This window comes from Aricia agestis, chromosome 16 (genome assembly GCF_905147365.1).
Source record: "Aricia agestis chromosome 16, ilAriAges1.1, whole genome shotgun sequence".
NCBI classification, from domain to species: domain Eukaryota; kingdom Metazoa; phylum Arthropoda; class Insecta; order Lepidoptera; family Lycaenidae; genus Aricia; species Aricia agestis.
In genome coordinates, this window is record NC_056421.1 from 1,812,686 (window position 1) to 1,832,795 (window position 20,110).

At 38.4% G+C, this 20,110-nt stretch overlaps 2 protein-coding genes across 3 annotated transcripts; one reads left to right on the forward strand and one right to left on the reverse strand.

Annotated features, from left to right (window-relative positions):
- Positions 1–290: 290 nt before the first annotated feature.
- LOC121734768 (probable 39S ribosomal protein L49, mitochondrial) lies at positions 291–1,583 on the reverse strand. The gene is made up of 2 exons (XM_042125385.1): positions 1,226–1,583; positions 291–808 (listed from the first exon to the last, which is right to left on the reverse strand). The coding sequence occupies exons 1-2, from the start codon at positions 1,340–1,342 to the stop codon at positions 344–346; spliced, it is 582 nt and encodes a 193-aa protein (XP_041981319.1). The 5' UTR covers positions 1,343–1,583; the 3' UTR covers positions 291–343.
- An 816-nt stretch (positions 1,584–2,399) lies between these two features.
- On the forward strand, positions 2,400–19,554 carry LOC121734764. Of its 2 annotated transcripts, none has more exons than XM_042125373.1 (9): positions 2,400–5,803; positions 6,396–6,465; positions 8,517–8,714; positions 9,164–9,317; positions 11,288–11,429; positions 12,229–12,369; positions 14,155–14,303; positions 14,615–16,409; positions 16,532–19,554. In XM_042125373.1, the coding sequence occupies exons 1-9, from the start codon at positions 2,576–2,578 to the stop codon at positions 17,195–17,197; spliced, it is 6,543 nt and encodes a 2,180-aa protein (XP_041981307.1). In that variant the 5' UTR covers positions 2,400–2,575; the 3' UTR covers positions 17,198–19,554. The 2 variants fall into 2 exon arrangements, with proteins under 2 accessions (XP_041981307.1, XP_041981308.1); XM_042125374.1 differs by having other exon boundaries at positions 6,396–6,420.
- The last annotated feature ends 556 nt before the right edge of the window (positions 19,555–20,110 follow it).

Here is a 20,110-nt window from a genome sequence, read left to right on the forward strand (position 1 = left end):
CTTGGTAGAATTGTAAAAATTTATCTAAATATTAGTTCATGTTTTATGAATTTGTGTCTTTATTTTAATAAAATACTAGTATTTTCTTATTTTAATTATATTAAAATACTTATTTTAATTTTGAACGTGAAAAAAATATATAAATTATATTTACTGATTGATGATTGATTTTTGGTTTATTTACAGTAAAATTCCCAAAAAAAATGTAATTAATCACAAAAAAAACCTTTATGAACAAAATACTAAGTACGTTAAATTTTTTCAAGGAAATGGTAAATAAAATATTATGGTACTAATTTCAAAAATCGTTTATTTTACTACATTTTCTTTTATGAGGTAGGACTTAATAACCTTTGGAATAGGCCCAATTATGCAGAGAAGTAACAAAATCGCCTTTAACTTCAATAAATTTACCTAACTCATGTACTCTAGTTTCTACATAACGTTTATGTGTATTTTTTAGGTAGGCCTTGATTTCGTCATTCATAGCCCATATATCACCTTCAATGTGTTTTATCTTCGATATCTGTCTTTGTCCTCTATAAGACCGATTTAGATAAATAGGCACCTCGTGGTTTTTAGTGCGTGCTATGAAATATGGAAGGTTTTTTGCTTCTTCTTTGGGTGGAATCCAACCGGAAGGATACTTTTCTTTTGGCGTAAATTGGGGAATGCTTTCTAACGGTAGCAGTCTTTCGACAAATTTCCAATCAGCGGGATCTTTTGTGATGTCAAACTCATATTGTTCTGTGACTTTTCTGACAAACGGCGAATCAGCATAGTTAGAATAGGTCCTGGCGGCACATACCTGTAACAATAATAACATTTCTATAAATTAAAAATAATAACATTAATAAAAAAGTTTCACTTGCATGAATCTGGGTTGAGGTTAAGAAAAGTTAAATATTATGTTATAATGCTTTATGCGCCAGGGCCTAAATGTCATTTCTTAAAATAAATTTACAGGAGGTACAAAAAACTTTTTAGGTTATAATTTATAAATACGTATACAATTTTAATCTCGGATGTTCCGCTATTTATGTAACCAAAACTATTATTATACCATCAAAATTAAAAATGTTCAAAAATTGAAATAAACAATAAATAATAATAATTTTATGACTGCGCAAACTTGTGTGTTGCACTGTATACCCATAGTTCTGTCACATGTCGCGGTCAAAGCGACATTACAACTCGGCGCGAGTGAAAACAATTAAATAATTACCGATATTGACTCCCGAGGTAATTTAGTTCCAAAATCTGTTGAGTTGTTCAGGATCCGCCCGGTTTTTTCAACCAAAAAACGTACAAACGCGCACCGAGAACGCAACACGGTCGCCATTTTGAATAGCGAATAGAGCGATTGCTTGCTACAAGAGCAATAAGAACTATATTATTCGTTTCGAAGGAAACATTATGGCGGACGCCTGTAGACACTTGGGCTTTTCAAAAATCGTTTTCTAAGTTTAATCGCGAGTTTTTATTGAACTTTTTCGCATATTATGGTGTATTGAGTGTTAAATTGACTGTTTATTGTAGTTTTTAGCAGTTCCATGGAATAATATGTGAGTATTTAGTGAGTACATAGCGGAGGTGCGCCACGGGTAGGGAAATGATTTGGTGCTTTCTGTCTCTCGGTCGACGCACACGCAGCGCTCTCGGACAGCTGTAGGTGGCGTTGAGATATGTATCATCAAAACATAGGGTTTTCATGACTTTTCCGCCGGGATTTTCTGCACATACGACACTTTTAACGTAAATATAACTTCATATTTTGATTGTTTATACATTGATTTTGAGTTTTATGATAGTAAATATGACATTTATTAAGTAAATAAGGCTATTTAAGCACGAGAACTTGAGTATTGCAGCGCCTTGCTTTTGTTTATTCATGACTGTAAACTTAATTTTTGGCCAAGTTACCTAATATAAGCAATAATTTTAAAGCTTTTTTAGTTTATTATTATCAACTTTTTAAATATTCAACTTAATTATATGACGTTATGGGGTTTTTCAGTATCAAAATATAAAATGAGTTTTGCAAGTTTTAAAATTATTTTTACACTAATGTAGTGTAATTTATAAGGTTTTTTACTTTACAAAATATGAATGCTTATCATTAATTAACAAATTAATTAAATTTGCAGATAATACACTGCAATTCACAGTGTTTTTACTTGAATCAGAAAATACAAGATTGAGTTAAATTGTTATTAAATATTTAAACTAAATTATTTGTGTAGTGGGTTCATTCAGAGTATCTTTATGTTTTACAAAATATTATTTCATTTTCAGATTCAATGGAAGTAGCTGGATGGTGTATTGAAGAAGAAACTTACAAATACTGATAACTATTTTATAAAACATTATAAATATTTACTGTAAATATTTATTTTAAAGATAGTTTATAAATTAAAACTATTAACTAATATTAAATTGTGATAAGAAGACTTACGACGTAACAATCCAAGTTACAAATTGAATATTAAGTTTGATAGTCTGATCAGTTTGACCGAATAACTGAATATCAACAACCTAATGACGGAAATACAGATTAGCCTGTGTACACATCAACATGAAAACTAAGCAGCCTAAAGAGGAGTCAGAAAAGACTACAGATGAGGATGTAATAGAACCCAAGACCCGAGCTCGGAAGAAAGCTTCAGATCTTATAGAGGAAGACAAGAACAAGGCTAGCCAAGATGACCCCAAGCCTTCCAAAGAGACCAAGAAGAGTGCACCCAAACCCAAGGCAGTAGTCAAGAAACGACCCCTTGGTATTAGAAAAACCAGAACTCTGAAAGCCAAGAAGGGAATTCCGGCCAAGAAAAATGCTATTAAGAAAGTAACCACCCGAGGCAGAAAGGCAAGTGCGAAAGTTGAAACTGATGTTGCAGAAAAACAAACCGTCCCACTGATACCTGCCTCTGAAATCAAGACAGAACCAGCCGAGGACACAACTCCTAACTCTAGGTCTCAAAGTCCTAAAACAACCGGTCGCAGATCAAGGCTTAGCTCAGATATTATAATGATGAAGTCGGTCTTAGCTGATGCACCGAACAATCTCATACTGGGACCCCGGACTAGCCCATACTCAATGCGCTCCGAGAGGAGCAATAGTCCTTCATTGTTTGATGGGAAGAATTTGAGAAGTGGAAAGCCGAGGAAGGCCAAAAACAATCTGCTCAATGAAGTCGTCATCAAAGAGCAGAAGAAAAGAAGATTGTTGTCGGATACAAAGCTAGAAGCTCCTGAGACTCCGGAAGACACTAAAAGATTAAAGAGAGGTCGCTCGTGTTCCAGGGACGGCAGCGAGATCTCTAAGTGTTCTGATGTCACAGAATCAGACGCTAGTATAAGTGAGACTACAAACGATGGTGAAAGCAAGGAGCTCAACAAAAATGTAGATAAACTTAAGACTGATGTAGATATAGATATTGCAACAAATGTACAGATCTCTTCTATTGGAAAAGTGCCTTCTCCTAGTGATGATCCCATATTATCAGAAAACAAAGCAGATACTAGTTCTATCACAAAAGAAAAGGATAATAAAAATTTGAGCTTAAAAACTACTTCCTTAGATTCAGAAAACAATAATAGTAATAGACTTAAGTTAGAAAATTTAAATGTCTCTGATCTAGAGGACAGATATGTATTGAAGACTGAAAATGATGCGCTGTTTGAAGAGAGGAGTAGTATATTGACGAGCATGTCTAAGACATTTAATTCTAAGGAAGTTTCTAAAAATATAAGGAAGGCAAGAAGAGGTAAGAAGGCTGCAGCTGCCACTAGAGTGACCTCGACTCCTATCGCAAAGAATGGAATACCTCCACCCATTCCTAGTGAGTTGGTAGAAGATAAACCCGAAACAGTAGATTCGTTATCAAAAGAAATTAGCGACCTTATAAATGACCTAGACCAAAACATAAATCAGGACCAACAAAATCTAAATAACAGTACAATTGTTCCTGAGCATCCCCAAACGAGAACGGTTAGCTCGTTCTATGGGCTTTCTAAACCTCTGGGCGATAATAATAGCATCCCGGCGCCCGAGACTCCCGTTAAAGAAAAAGACAAGTTGGCCATTAACAATGAATGCACGCCATCGAAAAATGACTGTGAAAATATTAGGTTACATTACGAAGAAGACTCGGCCGAGAAGTCCTACGAAAACAGAACAGAGATAACGTGCGCCGCCACAAGTATAGACAAACTGATGGACAGGTTGAAAGAGTTTGAAGAATTTGACAAAAGGAGACAAAGACAAGAGTCTGAATCTAAATCTAACGAGAACAAATCCGTTATGGTGACCAATGACGTCGTTCTTATTCACAAATCTGGCGCCGATATCAAGCCATTTAAGGACATTCAAACGGTCAAATCTCCTGAAAGAGTTATCGAAAAAGAAAATGTGCTCAGCTGCTTCGAAAACAATTCGGCAATTTCCATAGTCAAACGAGACCAAATGAGACGGTCTACTGACGTGGATTTGCCGAATAGTATTACATTGATTAAAAGAAATAGTGTTAGTGCTAGAAAAGAATCAACTAGCTCAAACCATTCTAAAGAATCAGATGCGATTAGCATTTTTGAGAAATCCTTGGGCAAGGATGTGACACTAACTGAAATTAAGAAAACGATGGACAAACCTGCGACACCGGCGCCCCAGGTGGACTTGAATCAGTTTGCTACCTTACACCCCACGAATACAAACCAAACAATAGCAATGTTCGATACGAACCAGATTTCTATCACACCTCGAGGTATCGAGAATAAACTGAGCAACGATGTTCAGTTGACCAGAAGAAAATCGAGCTTGTCCTTAACGCGAAAGTCGTCCGATTCCAGCTTAGATTCTGATAAAATGGCGACCATCGAGAAGATTAAATCGCCACCGCATCAGATAATATTTAAGGGGATTCCGGTGACTTCGACCCCAGTAGCGATCAAGTCGCCAGAGTCGGTGCAGCCTGTCGAAATAGAAGCACTGCCACCACTGATGGATATTGACAAACCCGCGTCGGAAGACACATCTTTGGCCTTGGAAGCCCCAAAAGTTGAAAGTCAGCTACCTGAAACAAGTAGTGACGAAACAAAGGAAGAAATTAAAGAGCAAGCACTGCCGAATAAAGAAATTCAGAAAGATGCCGAAATTAAGGAACCAGTAGAAATAAAAGATGATACTAAAGTAGCAGATAAAGTAGAAGAAAAGATGGAAATAGTAGATGAAACGCCAAAGCCAGTAGAAAATAAACTAGACGTGACTCCTCCTAAGGACGAAACCAAGACCGATTCGAGAGACAAAAAAGATGCAACTGATGTGGAAGGCATAAAAGAGAAGGAAGCGAAACCAGAAATTAAGCCTACAGAAAAAACACCGGGAAAACCCGTAAAGAGCAAATCAGCGCGCAATTCTTTAGAAGAAGAATCTCCAGGTCCTAGCAACCTTTTGCAAGAAACTCCCGAAAGTCAAAAGAGGAAAGAGAATATTTTGCGAACGTTAGGACTAGTTACGCATAAAGCTGCCAACGAGGAGCGCATCGATAGACAGAAGGAGAAGAAGAGGCTATACGGGAACAACTATCCCAACATTCTAAAGGGGAAATCTGGCAAATCCGACTACACGGGGACTCTGAAGACGGTCATTAAGCTTAACAGAGGTTCAGGGGACAAAGATAAGAAGAAATACACGAGTTCCCTAAAGTTGACCTTCCAGAAGAGCAAGCATAGAGGCAAGCCGCCGCAAGAGGTTGGCGCGCAGGCTGGGGTAGAAGACGCCTATTACACTATCGAGAGGAGAGAGGTACGTATTTTTCTGCTATCCATACTGATACTATAAATACGAAAGTGTGTCTGACTGTCTGTAACCTCTTCATGTACAAACCGCAGACACGATGTTGCTGTTTGGTATGGAGATACTTTAATATTGAGTAAGGACTCAAAGTATCTTACGAGATACTTTTTATCTCGGAAAAAATTACGATTCTCGCACGATAAACAAATATTGGCGTAACGGATTTGCGGCGTCACCGAGTTTAATTTTGAATTTAGAATAGATATATTTCATGCAGTCATTGGCTTCTTTAGTCAATGGATTACTATTGTTTATGAATACTGCTATAATAATTTTGAACTTTAAAAATGTTACTTACCTTTCATACCATTACTCTTTCAAACGTTAAAAAAAGTTTACTAACTTTAAGCTTTTATAAGTTTTAATTTTGAATATAAAACTTGAATTCAAACATTGAAAATGATATACTTATTAGAATATTCGCGTTTCGCGTGTTCTTTAATTAAAACATTTACATTACTTAACCTTTTTAAAAACTTGTGGTTTTTAAAATTCGTCTTATTTTTTTCGATGTTTTTTTACACTAGGTATTTTTTTTCAGGGTGGTCCGGGCACTTCAACTGAGGGTGGGCACAGAAAGTCTCATTACAGTAATCGGCTTAACAACCATGGTGTGTGGATATTGCACTCACATCGTAACACCAGATGTAGAGATGAGACCAAGCTTTGTCATGTCCTTAGTCTAGGTCCTAGGACTTAGACCAGGTTTTCAGACTAAAAATAGTTTCTATATCTGAAAACCGAACCCAAATCTCGCTCTATTATTTTCAACGCCCCCATATTTTCCCTGGCGTTTTGAAGTCCGCATTTTATAGATCGAAATCGGCTAGCTGAAAAGTTAAGTCTTTTCGTTAGTCGATTTCCAGATTCAGATATTTTTTCTGAAAGCTCAAAATTCACTTAACTATTAATTAACAAATAAAAGATTATGAGGCTCCATGCTTTATTAGTGTGGCGGTACCCACAATTCGCTTAACATTCCTGCATCGCGCTATTGAAGCTTTCTAAGTGCGTCGGTATATATACGACAGCTGAAATGTATCACGTGGGCTCCGGCCTGACCGAACATAACACCTCGCTCGGTCGGAAGATCTTCCTTTGTGGCCACCACGTATATTCCCACTTTAGCAATATAGCCTCAGCTTTAAAGGCCGGCAATGCACCTGCAGCTCTTCTGATGTTGCGAGTGTCCATGGGCAACGGTAGTCGCTTTCCATCATGTGACCCGTTTGCTCGTTTGTCCCCTTGTTTTATAAAAAAAGGTAAAGATCCATTGGTCGCGAAATAGCTACGCTATGTCCCCAAAAAAAGGAAAGCTTGGTTTATTCTCTATGTTTATGATAACACAAAAATGAGCAAACACCGAAACAGATAACCAATCAGTGCTTTATGGTCTACTCGACAAAAATGTACCTATACTTACAAAACAAAATTTCAAAAATTTGTAGGTCATTTTTCGACCTACCTTTTGAATTATTAGTTATGACTATTGAGCTATAGGCCTCCTATAGCTCAATTATTATACAGGATGTAACAAAACATAGTGATAATACTTGAAGGTGGGTATGTGTCTCATATTATACTGCTCACTGTGAAAGTAGCAGCGCTGAAGAAGCAATTTTTTGTGATTCAAATCAGCGCGGCAGTGCCATGAGTTTACCCATTCAAAAGTAAATAGGTATGGAAGGAGTCTAATATTTCAGTTATTTAACCAACAGGTTTTTGCTCATTTCTACAACAAAATAAAACTTTTGTCAGAGATTCATTTGCATGCCTCTGATTCGTTTAATTTTGTTCATATTCACACACTAAGATATTAATTGTAAGAACTAAATTAACTGTAAGGTCGAGGAATGACAGCTAAAATAAATCAATATAAAATAATAGCTTGAAAATTGCCATAAATTTTCCTAATTCTTATTTATACTGCCACAGTCCACACCTAAACATTGTTTTATTCATTCGATTTGGTTTTTTGGGTCAAAACGTATGTTTGTAAGTTTTACTTTTAAATATAATATATCCTCTTAATTTACGGTGGTGGTAATTCATGATATTTTTTTGTAATCTTTCAGTCCTTACTGAAGACATTGCATGTATACTTAATACTGTACAGAATAACTTTCGAAAAGCTTTACATACATTTAACGCCAAGAAATTTCAGTTTAATTGTAAATAAAACATAAAATGTTGATAAATTAATAAAATATTGTTTTAACATTACAAATGACACTTTTCCTACACTCTACAATAAAAATTATTTTCAAAAGTTCGATATCTATATCAAAATCTTTCACTTATTAGTTTTCCATGCATTTTGACCTTCTAAGGTCCACTTGAATTGATTGGAGCTGAAGTTAACCCCGGATTAACATATTATCTCTTTCATAAACATGAAGAACGAAAGAGATGAAGTCAGGGCTTAACCCAAAACCTTCATAAGTGTTAATGCCTAATACTAAAAAAATACTGCTGCTGGAAGAGATTTCTTATTAGAAATAAGCAGATCCTCAGTGTCGTCTTACTGAGTAAATTATTATTTTGTAAATGTTTCTAGTGCACAATAATTCATTAAAAAAAATGGCACATCTTATCAAACAAATACCATCTTATCAAACAAATACAGGAACTTGAATGTGCCTTCAGATTGTCACTTTTACAGACGTCGAAGCTGCTCCCGAACCGGAACCGGAAACTCTGAATCTGGTTATTCCGGAGAAGGCGTCGTCCTTCAGCATCCACCCTGGGCGGCTGTGCATGGACCAGTGTTTCTACTGTGGTGGCAAGTTTGGTCTGTTCGACACACCATGTCACATAGCACAGATGAAGAGCGGAGAGAGGCAGAGGAAGGTTTTGGACAGTAAGTTTTTGACCTTGTCAGCACATTAAATAACTAGCATGTGGCATTTAATTTAAGGTTGTTGTTAATACTTTTTATGAACATTAAATGAATCAAATCGAAACTGTTTTAACGAAAAAAGAGACTTCGCTAGCTAAGAGGTAGTCCATAAAGCATGACACACCTTAATGTAGGTCTATGAAATCGCGAATTTTAAAAATATATGTATAAGATGGTTTTAATTTTCACGCTGTCACGCTGGGGAAGGGGGGCGGGTCTCACGAATGTGACCACCTGTGCTTGTCACAGGGGGGAGGAGTCTATAAATAATGAAAATCGTCTGATGTACTTTATGGATGGCCCCTAACTGGCGCGGTCACGTTTAAGGCCCTAAGTCGATATTATCCAGGGAATAACAGTATATTTAAGCTTATAATATCGGCTACTATAACACATCTTATTATTTTCAGACGAGGAGAAGCTGACCATAGACAGCTGCCTGTGCGACGCGTGCTACCGGCACGTGGACCGGCGCGCCAACTGCCCCTCCTACCGCAAGCGGCCGCTCGGCAAACCCGCGCCCACCGAGCCCGGCAGCGCCGCGCCCGCCACACATCCCGCACCGTGAGTGTCAATATAGTGCCACAGTCTATAGACAGCTGGCTGTGCGACGCGTGCTACCGGCACGTGGACCGGCGCGCCAACTGCCCCTCCTACCGCAAGCGGCCGCTCGGCAAACCCGCGCCCACCGAGCCCGGCAGCGCCGCGCCCGCCACACATCCCGCACCGTGAGTGTCAATATAGTGCCACAGTCTATAGACAGCTGGCTGTGCGACGCGTGCTACCGGCACGTGGACCGGCGCGCCAACTGCCCCTCCTACCGCAAGCGGCCGCTCGGCAAACCCGCGCCCACCGAGCCCGGCAGCGCCGCGCCCGCCACACACGCCGCACCGTGAGTATCAATATAGTGCCACAGTCTATAGACAGCTGGCTGTGCGACGCGTGCTACCGGCACGTGGACCGGCGCGCCAACTGCCCCTCCTACCGCAAGCGGCCGCTCGGCAAACCCGCGCCCACCGAGCCCGGCAGCGCCGCGCCCGCCACACACGCCGCACCGTGACTATCAATATAGTGCCACAGTCTATAGACAGCTGGCTGTACGACGCGTGCTACCGGCACGTGGACCGGCGCGCCAACTGCCCCTCCTACCGCAAGCGGCCGCTCGGCAAACCCGCGCCCACCGAGCCCGGCAGCGCCGCGCCCGCCACACACGCCGCACCGTGAGTGTCAATATAGTGCCACAGTCTATAGACAGCTGGCTGTACGACGCGTGCTACCGGCACGTGGACCGGCGCGCCAACTGCCCCTCCTACCGTAAACCCGCGCCCGCCGAGCCCGGCAGCGCCGCGCCTGCCACACACGCCGCACCGTGAGTGTCAATATAGTGCCACAGTCTATAGACAGCTGGCTGTACGACGCGTGCTACCGGCACGTGGACCGGCGCGCCAACTGCCCCTCCTACCGTAAACCCGCGCCCGCCGAGCCCGGCAGCGCCGCGCCTGCCACACACGCCGCACCGTGAGTGTCAATATAGTGCCACAGTCTATAGACAGCTGGCTGTGCGACGCGTGCTACCGGCACGTGGACCGGCGCGCCAACTGCCTCCGTTTTCACTAGAGACGTGTTAAGAGGAATATTTTCTTATTAAGCTCCAATAGAATCTCTTAAGTTTAGTGATGTCACGAAAATGCAGCTAGTCCAGCAGACGTAGCATGTCACCATAGAAACGGTTTCTTTCTACGGAAGAATAGACAAAGTGACAGTTAGACAAGACAAAGTGGCAGAAACAATGGGCATTGTCCAAAAAAAATCACATGTACTTTTTATTTTATTTTTTTCGTTAAAATAGGGTATTTTAAGAATATAAATTAAATAATTTTGAAATTCATTGGCTAGTTTTTTCTCAATACATTTTTAAAGTTTCGCTCTGACGTCATCATCGACAGCCAGTAATTGACCTATGCAGTATGTTTTAAATTTCCTTTTAATCTTATTTATAATGGCTGGTTCGTCAAATGCAAGTTCTCATTATGTGAAAGCTGATACGAGAAGCGAAAAGTTCGAAACGTAATGTTGGTCGAATTTATTGCTAATTTAACGCCATTGAAGTTCAAACAAAGGTTAAACATATTTGTTCAAAAATGGGTATTAATTAATGGGTATTTTTTTGTTTATATACAGAAAAACGATCACTGACCTTCCGACCTTCCTGATCCTTGAAATGTTTTTGTAATGAGCAAAATTAAAAAAAAAAAATGGACAATCCCCATTGTCGATAAAATCTGTCAGTATGTCGATTCTTTCCCATGTCTACTGTTGTTAATTTGTTATGCTAGCCCTGCTGGAGACAGAGGACTCTAGATCTAGAGATTCTCAAAAACTCATTCCTCGCAATACATCTCTTGTGGGAATGCACTTTTGGTCGGGCCCGACGCGTCGAGTGTGTACAACTGTATTATCATGCTTAGTAACATTTAACGACTCTTTTGCCTTGAAATTGTGATGAAATCTCTACAACTTCCCTCTCTCTCCAGGCCTCCGAAACCGGACAGTCCAGAAAGCGAGGAGTCTCGCGGGCGCCGCGCCGCCTGCCACACGACCGGCTGCGGAGCGCCCGCAGACCACTCCATACGACGCAAGTGGCTCATCAAGATGCGGTCCAGCGTTAATAGTATTGTACGTATTTTGTTTATTATGCGTGTATGCTCCATTCTGAATCATTTAAATGCAAGCAAAATATCGCATAACAATTTTGTCCAAATGAATATTGTGCATATTATACAAAGCCAGATGTCGGTATTATTCAATTTAAAAAACATTTTATAAACACTGCATTACAATAATTATTGACATTTTAATTGATGCCATTATAGCTAATACTTTGACTGCAGTAATCGCTTATTTATGCGTAGCACTGCCCTTGAACCGATTCATTGCAGTGCACATTTTTGAAAACTTTTAGTAGTGGCGGCATACAATTTTCTCGTGACACGTTAGTCGTGTCATACGCCATAGAAGTTGTATTATATGTCTCGCCATAGATGTTACAAACCTTTTGTAGGTTTTAAAGTTAGAAAAATGACAGCGCTTACTTTTTCAATTCACAGAATATTCAAAAACGAATCCTATAGGCTTGTTTTACGTGGAAAATTAAGATGGTTTTGTTCAGAGTAGAACCTTCTAACGTGTAATTTGAGGAAGATACAATCGTTTTCTAAATGACACGGCTCCCGTGTCATACGCCACACGTAAAAAAAAATATGACACGGCTGCCGTGTCATCCCCACTGAATCGGCAAATGCGTATGCACTCATTATAAATTATAGTTCTCATTTTATAAAACATGTATGGCATGGCACATATGTGCGTCGCACGCACACGGATGCAACGCCGTACGCGCTTACGTGCGTACGTACTCGTTGCGTGTTTGTTTCACCTTTACATGTCAATCATAACATTTAATGTAACATTCCAGCTGAAGCTCGAAGGCGATTACCCCGGGCTGCACACTATCCCGCTCTGCGGCGACCACTACCGAGCGCTCGCGCCGCTCCGAGCGTGCGCGCTGTGTAGACGCCGACTCACCAAACATCACAACTTGCAGGCGCCGCAGCAGGTACGAGACAATTCCTTTTTCTAATTCTATATTATTTAACACACTCGGCGAAACGTAACACCGTCATTATTAGTTAATGGAATCAGGCGTTACTTTGCGGAAATCCATAGATTAATTTAGTTTGTTATTATTTTTAGCAATATTCCGCGAAAACAACTTTCACCTTTAAGTAAATGAGTGAGTGTACGCATAGGCATGCGTACAGCACCTCCCTCCTCCCACACTGCCTATGCGTACACTCGCATGCAAGAACTTGCAAACACCACCACCACAAAAGCAATAATGTTGGCAAATCCGTGCAAGGCCCCTCACCACCATGCAGGTTGAAAACCTCAAACCGTCATTATTGATAATAGGCTACTTGACCTACTTTTTTCTTCATGCAAATCGCTTCTTAATTGGTTCATTTTCACCAAAACAACTAATATTTTAATATTTTAAACAGTAGAAACTCATAAAAATGTTGATTGAAAAATATGTCTTTTAAATGGCGCCGAAAACACTGTCCGCCATAGTGTGACGTCATATTATATTTTTTTGTATTTTATAATTTCTTTATTTAATAAAATTCTATGTGCTAAACGTACTAATCTAACAGTGTCAAAAAATTTGAAAAGAATTTAGAAATCATTTGTAATGTTGAAAACTTTTCGAGAAAAAGGTTTTGGCTATTTCATTTCCCAACTACAATAAATGGAGATAATCCATACTTCCATACTAAATGCGAAAGTGTGTCTGTCTGTCTGTCCGTCTGTCTGTCTGTCTGTCTGTTACCTCTTCACGCCCCAACCGCTGAACCGATTTTGCTGAAATTTGGCATGTAGATACTTTGAGTCCCGGGAAAGGACATAGGACATTTTTTATCCCGGGAAAATGTACGGTTCCCGCGCGATAAACGAGTTTTGGTGCAACGGAGTTGCGGGCGTCATCTAGTATATTATATACAACTGATGTTTTATATTTGAATTTTTCAAGAAAATATATTCTACAAATCTTTCTAGGCTTATTCTTATTATTTATGTACAAATAAACTTACATATAACGGGCGCGATAATTATAAAAGATCTTAAATTACGAGTGTGATGACGTCACATCGAAATCGAAAGTACCGCAAAAGCGTTTTCGTCTGTACAAATTAAAAAAGATAAAATCATATTTTTTACTTTATTTATTTATCAAAGACTTTTTTTATCAATCATAAGCTTTTATTTGATGATAGGGTGAAATATGGTTTCCTAGGCCTATTACACAGTGTGTAACAAAAATAGGTGATAATACTTTAGGGTGTGTACGTTTTCCTTGTAGAGAGTTCACTGTGAAAGTAGCAGCACTGAAAGACCATTTTTTTTTCACTTTTGTATGGGCAAAAGCCCCAACACCACGAGTTTCCCCATACAAAAGTGAAAAAATTTTGGTCTTTCAGCGCTGCTACTTTCACAGTGAACTCTCTACAAAGAACACGTACACACCCTAAAGTATTATCACTTATTTTTGTTACACCCTGTATATATATATTAGAATTAGCTATATATTTATAGTATAACTGTAGAACTAGAAATATGCATTTGTTCAATGAAATTGAATATAGGTCAAGTAGCCTATTGTTACACGTAAGGCTTATTTTAAAAATTGTATTTATAGACAAATAGAAAATAAACAGCCCTGATAATGTTCGGGGGTCGAATAAAAATAAAAAAATTAATAAAACACCGTCATTATTTCATTATTTTCAATCCAATACAGATACTCCACTCATTAATCTTCATTTCATGGTCAACATTCCAGAACCCCAGCGACCTGAATGGTCTACTACAAGAGGCTCAAATACCAGCGGAGTTGCCAGAGAAGGCTCTCCTGTGTAAATGGTGTAGGTGCTTCTGCTCGCTGATACAGCGACCCACGCAGGACAAACACACGAGAGCCTACAGAAGAAAGTAAGTGGACACTATGTAGATTACTATAATCTATAGGTGTTGTATATGTATAATATATTCTATAGGTGTTGCAAGTAAGAAGTGTTGGCAAACGCTTACTATTAATCTACCGACTATTGGTAATTAAAACCTCTTGTTTGAACAATCGACAAAAAACTTCAAAACAAGTAGAACTTGTCTCACGTGAAATTATGCATCACTTTACTAGTTGATAAAAATAGGCGCATCATTTAATTGGACAAGCTATAACTGACTTAATTACTATTGGATTATTGGTTAATATTACTAATAATAACTGTTATTTGTTACAGACTTCTACAAATATACAATGTGGAACTACCCCCAGAACTGGAGCAATTGACAGATGATGCTAACATCCTCAAGGACTGCAACAGCGGAGCCAACAAACAGAAGAAGAAGGCACGAAATAAGTCCAAACAGAGGAAATCTACTGATAACAACTCCGAGTCCTCTACCAAGAGTCATAGTGAATCGGAGAAAGATAAGAAAGAAGATGCTGGCAGTGATACTAATAATGTTAACGACACTAATACAGAAAATAATACAGAAGGAGCAACCACTAATAACGCACTCGACGAAACTAACGAAACTACAGACAATACCAAAGAACCTAATCAACCAATAGAAGAGGACATAGAAAGCCTGATATCGTCCAATAAAATACCTGTCCCGGGAGCGATGTCGTTAGAAAATAACTCCCAGAGTGATAGCTCCGAAACAGACATGCTTTCTGACCCCGACGCACCGACGCTGCCACTCGACAAACAGACTGAACTAAGATATCTACTACAGAAACAGAACAACCCAGCACAATTCCAGCAGATGGGCAACCTGACGCAGAAACAGAAGAACATGTTGAAAGTGCAAACGACGGGCATACAGAAGTCCGGACAACAGCACAGGATAAATGAAAAGAATGCAAAGAGGATACAGAAACTTGGCCAAATAATTCTGCAAAAAGACAAAGCTTCCAGGAAAGACGAAGCAGAAAAAGTAAAGGAGATGCCAATAATGCGTAATGTACCACTGAACGAGGAATGCACGATAGAGACCATACCGAATAAGAAGCCGGCAGATATAAATACGCTTAAAAACAAATGGCAGATGTCGGAAAGCTTTACACAAGTTAAGAAAAATCTGACAGAACTATCAAAGAAAGCGACCGTCGAAAATCCGAAGAAATCTGGTGACGGCAAGTATTCTAATCCAGTTAAAAGATTAGAAACGAATCCTTCTATATCAGTCAGAGAATTATTCCCGGGAGAAGAGGAGATGAGTCTTCAGTGTAATATAGATTTCAATAACGTAAAAGGAGTTACTCCCGAGGGTTGGGAGAAATGTAATAGTGTGATACAGTATGATAATGAAACGAAACGATTGTGGACTGAGCTGCAAAGACCATACGGAAACCAGTCCAGTTTCCTTAGGCATTTAATTCTATTGGAGAAGTATTTTAGGAGCGGTGATCTCGTCTTATCTCACAACGCGACGCCTCACGCGGCTAACTACAGTTCCTCTGTGCAAAATAGACTAAAGGCCTACGATAACGTACCTCAGGAACCACCTAAAAGGGACTCCGTGAGCTTAATAGAGTTCAGAAAGAAACCGTCAATGAATGGAAAGAGTTTGCTCAAATCGAATCAAACTCCCGAAGACAAAGATCCTAAGAAGTTCATGCCCCCACCAAATCTGCCGAAACCCAAAAATAAGACTGACAAGAAAGCCAAACCACTACCTCCAGAACTAATCGCGATTAACACACCTAGTGCTGCTGGGAGGAAGTCCATAAATAATGTCCTACAGAATATACAGCAGCTGGTAAAAGATGTGTCCGCATCTGATCCGACTGTCATCGCCGCCGCACCTCTTCCGGCGAACCAACCGAAAGAAAAGAAAGAGATCCCTGCACTCAAATATGACCCGCCCAAAGAAAAGAAAGAGATGCCCGGTTTGAAATTAGATCTGGGAAAAGATAAAAAGAATGGCCCACCAAAACCCGACAACAAAGACAAGAAAGACAAAAAGGAGACACCGAAGAAGAATGAAAGCAAAGGCTGGAGACCTACACTTATGCCCATTACACCTGTAAGTTATTCATATTTTTTTCTTCCGATTATCATACAATTTTCCTAACTTAAGTCATATATTACTTCAATAAAACTTTCTATATTATGCCAAAATATTAATTTAAAAATTGTACTTTTCAGGAAAACTTGGCGAGAATAGCTCGAGAACCTCTGAAGACATCAGTCGATGGCCACAGTTTACCGAGCTTAGTTCAAGTTTTATCATCAGGCATCCGATATCATATCACATTTGAGGATTACAACAAAATGGCGCTTATCAGGAAAGAGAGGCGGAAAAAGAGATTCGAGGACAAAGAGGCTAAAACGAGGAAGTCTACCGACGACAACACAGTCGTCACCGAAATTCTGTCCTCACCTATGTTGGGTAACGGGGGAACACTAGTTCAGAACATCACTCCAGAAGCAGAAAAGAAAGAAACAGAATTACAAATGACCTCAAACGCCGCTACAATACTCAAGAATGTTGGTCTCAAGAATATCACAATAGCCCCCATCACTCCCAAGACTGCTACGGTGACTTCCCAAACTCTGTCACCCGCCATATCCTCGCCGTCCCTGTTGGTCACGACTCCAATAAAGATACCGCAGTTCGGTCCAGCTGTATCCATCACGAGCGAGACAGTCCTGACTCCGAACCTGCCGATCATGACCACGAATCCGATGATCCTGCCGAAGATTCCGAAATCGTTGACTGTGATACCGCAGACGATGGTAGCGAGTCAGGCGGTCATGATGCCCGTCGCCTCCACCGCGCCCTCCCAAGCCGTGATGTCGGACCGACCATAACGAAGCCTGATCTTCGTGGTCGTATAGCGACCGCCGCCCGCGAGGCCGTGAGTCTCGTGTCGTGAAGTGATATTCAGTGAACCTAGTGTAGTGATGTGACATATCGGATGCGGTTCGGACTTCCTGTTAGTTAGCCCCTCGGATAGTGAGGTGACGCAATATATAAGTGAGAACACCAGAAAGCCTTAACTCGTGTAAATATTAGGTTAGGTACGGATTTGCGCTGTGAAAATGGTGACAAAATTGATAACATAATTACTGTTAAATTAAGTTGCTTTGTGCAAATGATATGGAGGTTCATTCAAGCTATTTATTACATACTGACTGTTGGACTGTTCTGATTTATATGTGACTGAGCTGAAGTCATATATTTTATTTGTATTGCCTATGTTAGTTACACTTTTGTAAGCTATCAAAATCTACAGTACATATTCAACAATAAACAAAAGTCAAATTTAAACTATTTTTTATTTATTGCATTAACATTTAAAAACAAAGTATATAATACAGATTAATATACATATTCTAATTATATTCATCAAGCCCAACGCAATAGAAATTCTATTGTATCTCGTTTTTCCACAATCGACAGGTTAATCATATTAGTGAAGAATAACTTAAAAATTCAATTTAAAATTTAGCTACAACTGCTTTTACTAACTGTTGAAAAATACTTGATAATATATTACATGTGACAAAATAACGCCCCTTCTTGTCTGGGGGTTTAATGTTGTGATCATTACTTCAAAATTCTCTAGTCAGGTCAGAACGTGCATTTATAATTTATTTGATAACGAAATCACTAACTTTATATCATTTGCATAAAAATAGACTAATATCAACACTGCTGAGTGTAATATGTATGATCGATTGTAAATATATTCACTGGGGAAAGTGTGCTTCTCCTGTTAGGAGCTAGTTCTAATGTATAATATACTCCATAGACAGACATACAACGGAACTTGCATATTGTATAAACCTAAATGTGGACCCGCAAATGTATAGAAAATATAATTAAGGATAAATAAAACATATTTTTCCATTGAATTAATGTTATATTCTAATCAGCACTGTATAACAACCAATTACATAGGAGTTACGACACATTTCTTTTTGACCCTTTTTAAGTATACATGTAAAATATAAAGGTGTGATACTCCTTAGTTATATTATGTTGAGTTGTAATAACTTGTAGGAAACTTCCTTTATGTTATAAGTTGTAGTTAAAAGGAACCTGACCAATTTAGATAGATTCTGATATTTTTTACACTCATAAATTGACTGTTCTATAACATAAATTGATTGTCGTAATTTAAAACTGTTAGGCCTACCACTTACCAGCATCTGGGTCATTCTTATGTTGTCGAAATACCATGCCTTCTCTGACAAATATGACGAACAAGAGATACTTACAATATTCAATGTATGATTAACTAGGTATCCCAGATTAGCTAATAAGCTCTTTCTTTTTTTATTATTACGTATTTTATTTCAGATAGAAATTTTTTCTATAATTCTGATTAAAGAGAATAAAGTTTTTTTTTTTCATATCAATCACTACTTTGGTCAAAGTATCCAAATGATTATTTTAGTGCCTGTTGTATTGAACCCTTGCACATGTAAATATGCACAACAGCCCCGTTTATATTTGGCAATGCTCATGGTTGAATCGTAAGTTGAACATATATATTGTATTGTTGGAAATTACTATTTTATTTTGGTCCATTGTATTACGGTACCAATGTTAACGTGTTGTACAGAGGTGTGTCGAGGCGTTTGCGATTCTTATTTTAAAATTCCCGCCATTTTGTTGCTTTTGGCGCCTTTTCCAAATTATATTGATTTTTTTCAATTCATAAAAATCATGTCATGAGTTCATGACCAATTATTTAAACGTAATTTTTATATTAATGATCTCAAACATTTGTTTAAATAATTATTACAAAATTCACAAATACATTACAAATCAATAATTCATTCAAAAATCCAGTCTTGGTGCAGTCTATATTAAACATAAAATAGCATTGTACTTAAATTGAGAAAATCGCAAAGGTTTATCCTACTGTTATCAAATCTTTCAGACAAAAAATATGGCAGAAATAGGTTCTGAAATTAAATATCGCTATAAAATGGCGGAAAATTGACGAAGCAATCGCCTTCACATGCAACAAATTGTTATAGAAATATATTTTAGTAATTGGAAGTTTCACGTTTCAGAACAAAATCGACATAGCCCGATATTTAGTTTCTTCCAAAGATAGTGTGTTAGTTTACAATATTATTATGTTAAGTTATCCGTGGTGTCCGTGCGGCGCGCCTGATGTATGAATTTGTCTAATAAACATATCCCTATCTCATTTTTGTTTTGTTCTTTTTCAATAATATTATAATAATATGCCTAATACAAATAAAGTTAATTTGCATTTTAATATATCGTGACAATGATTAAATTTTTAGTTAACGCGAATAAGTTTCGTTACACCCTGTATATTTTATACAATCCTAATACATTAGGGTATGGGTCCCCTATAGAGAGTTCACTGTAAAAGCAGCAGCTCCAAAAGAGTAACTTTTAATAACTTTTGTATGGAAAAATTCATGTCGATGGGGCGCTTGTCCATGTTTTAAAAAAAATTGATCCTTCAGCACTGCTATTTTTACAGTGAACTCTATATAATATAAGAGACACATACAAACCTTGTTTTACTACACCTTGTATTTTTCTTATAATCTTTAAAAAACATAGCAAATGGTATAACGATTAATTAATACAGTTTCCATTTATGTAAAATGGACTTGATAATATTATAGTTAGGAACTATACTTATTTAGCTGTACCTACTATAACACATATTTTATGATAATACAGTAATTTTTTATAATTTTTTTCATAATAATATCTAATTGTATATA

Coding starts and splice junctions, on each gene's coding strand:
- LOC121734768 (XM_042125385.1), bottom strand. CDS start 1,342: ATGGCGACCGTGTTGCGTTCTCGGTGCGCGTTTGTACGTTTTTTGGTT. Junction 809..1,225: donor TACCTCGGGAGTCAATATCG/GTAATTATTTAA, acceptor TTATTGTTACAG/GTATGTGCCGCCAGGACCTA.
- LOC121734764 (XM_042125373.1), top strand. CDS start 2,576: ATGAAAACTAAGCAGCCTAAAGAGGAGTCAGAAAAGACTACAGATGAG. Junction 6,466..8,516: donor TAATCGGCTTAACAACCATG/GTGTGTGGATAT, acceptor TCACTTTTACAG/ACGTCGAAGCTGCTCCCGAA. Junction 12,370..14,154: donor ACTTGCAGGCGCCGCAGCAG/GTACGAGACAAT, acceptor TCAACATTCCAG/AACCCCAGCGACCTGAATGG.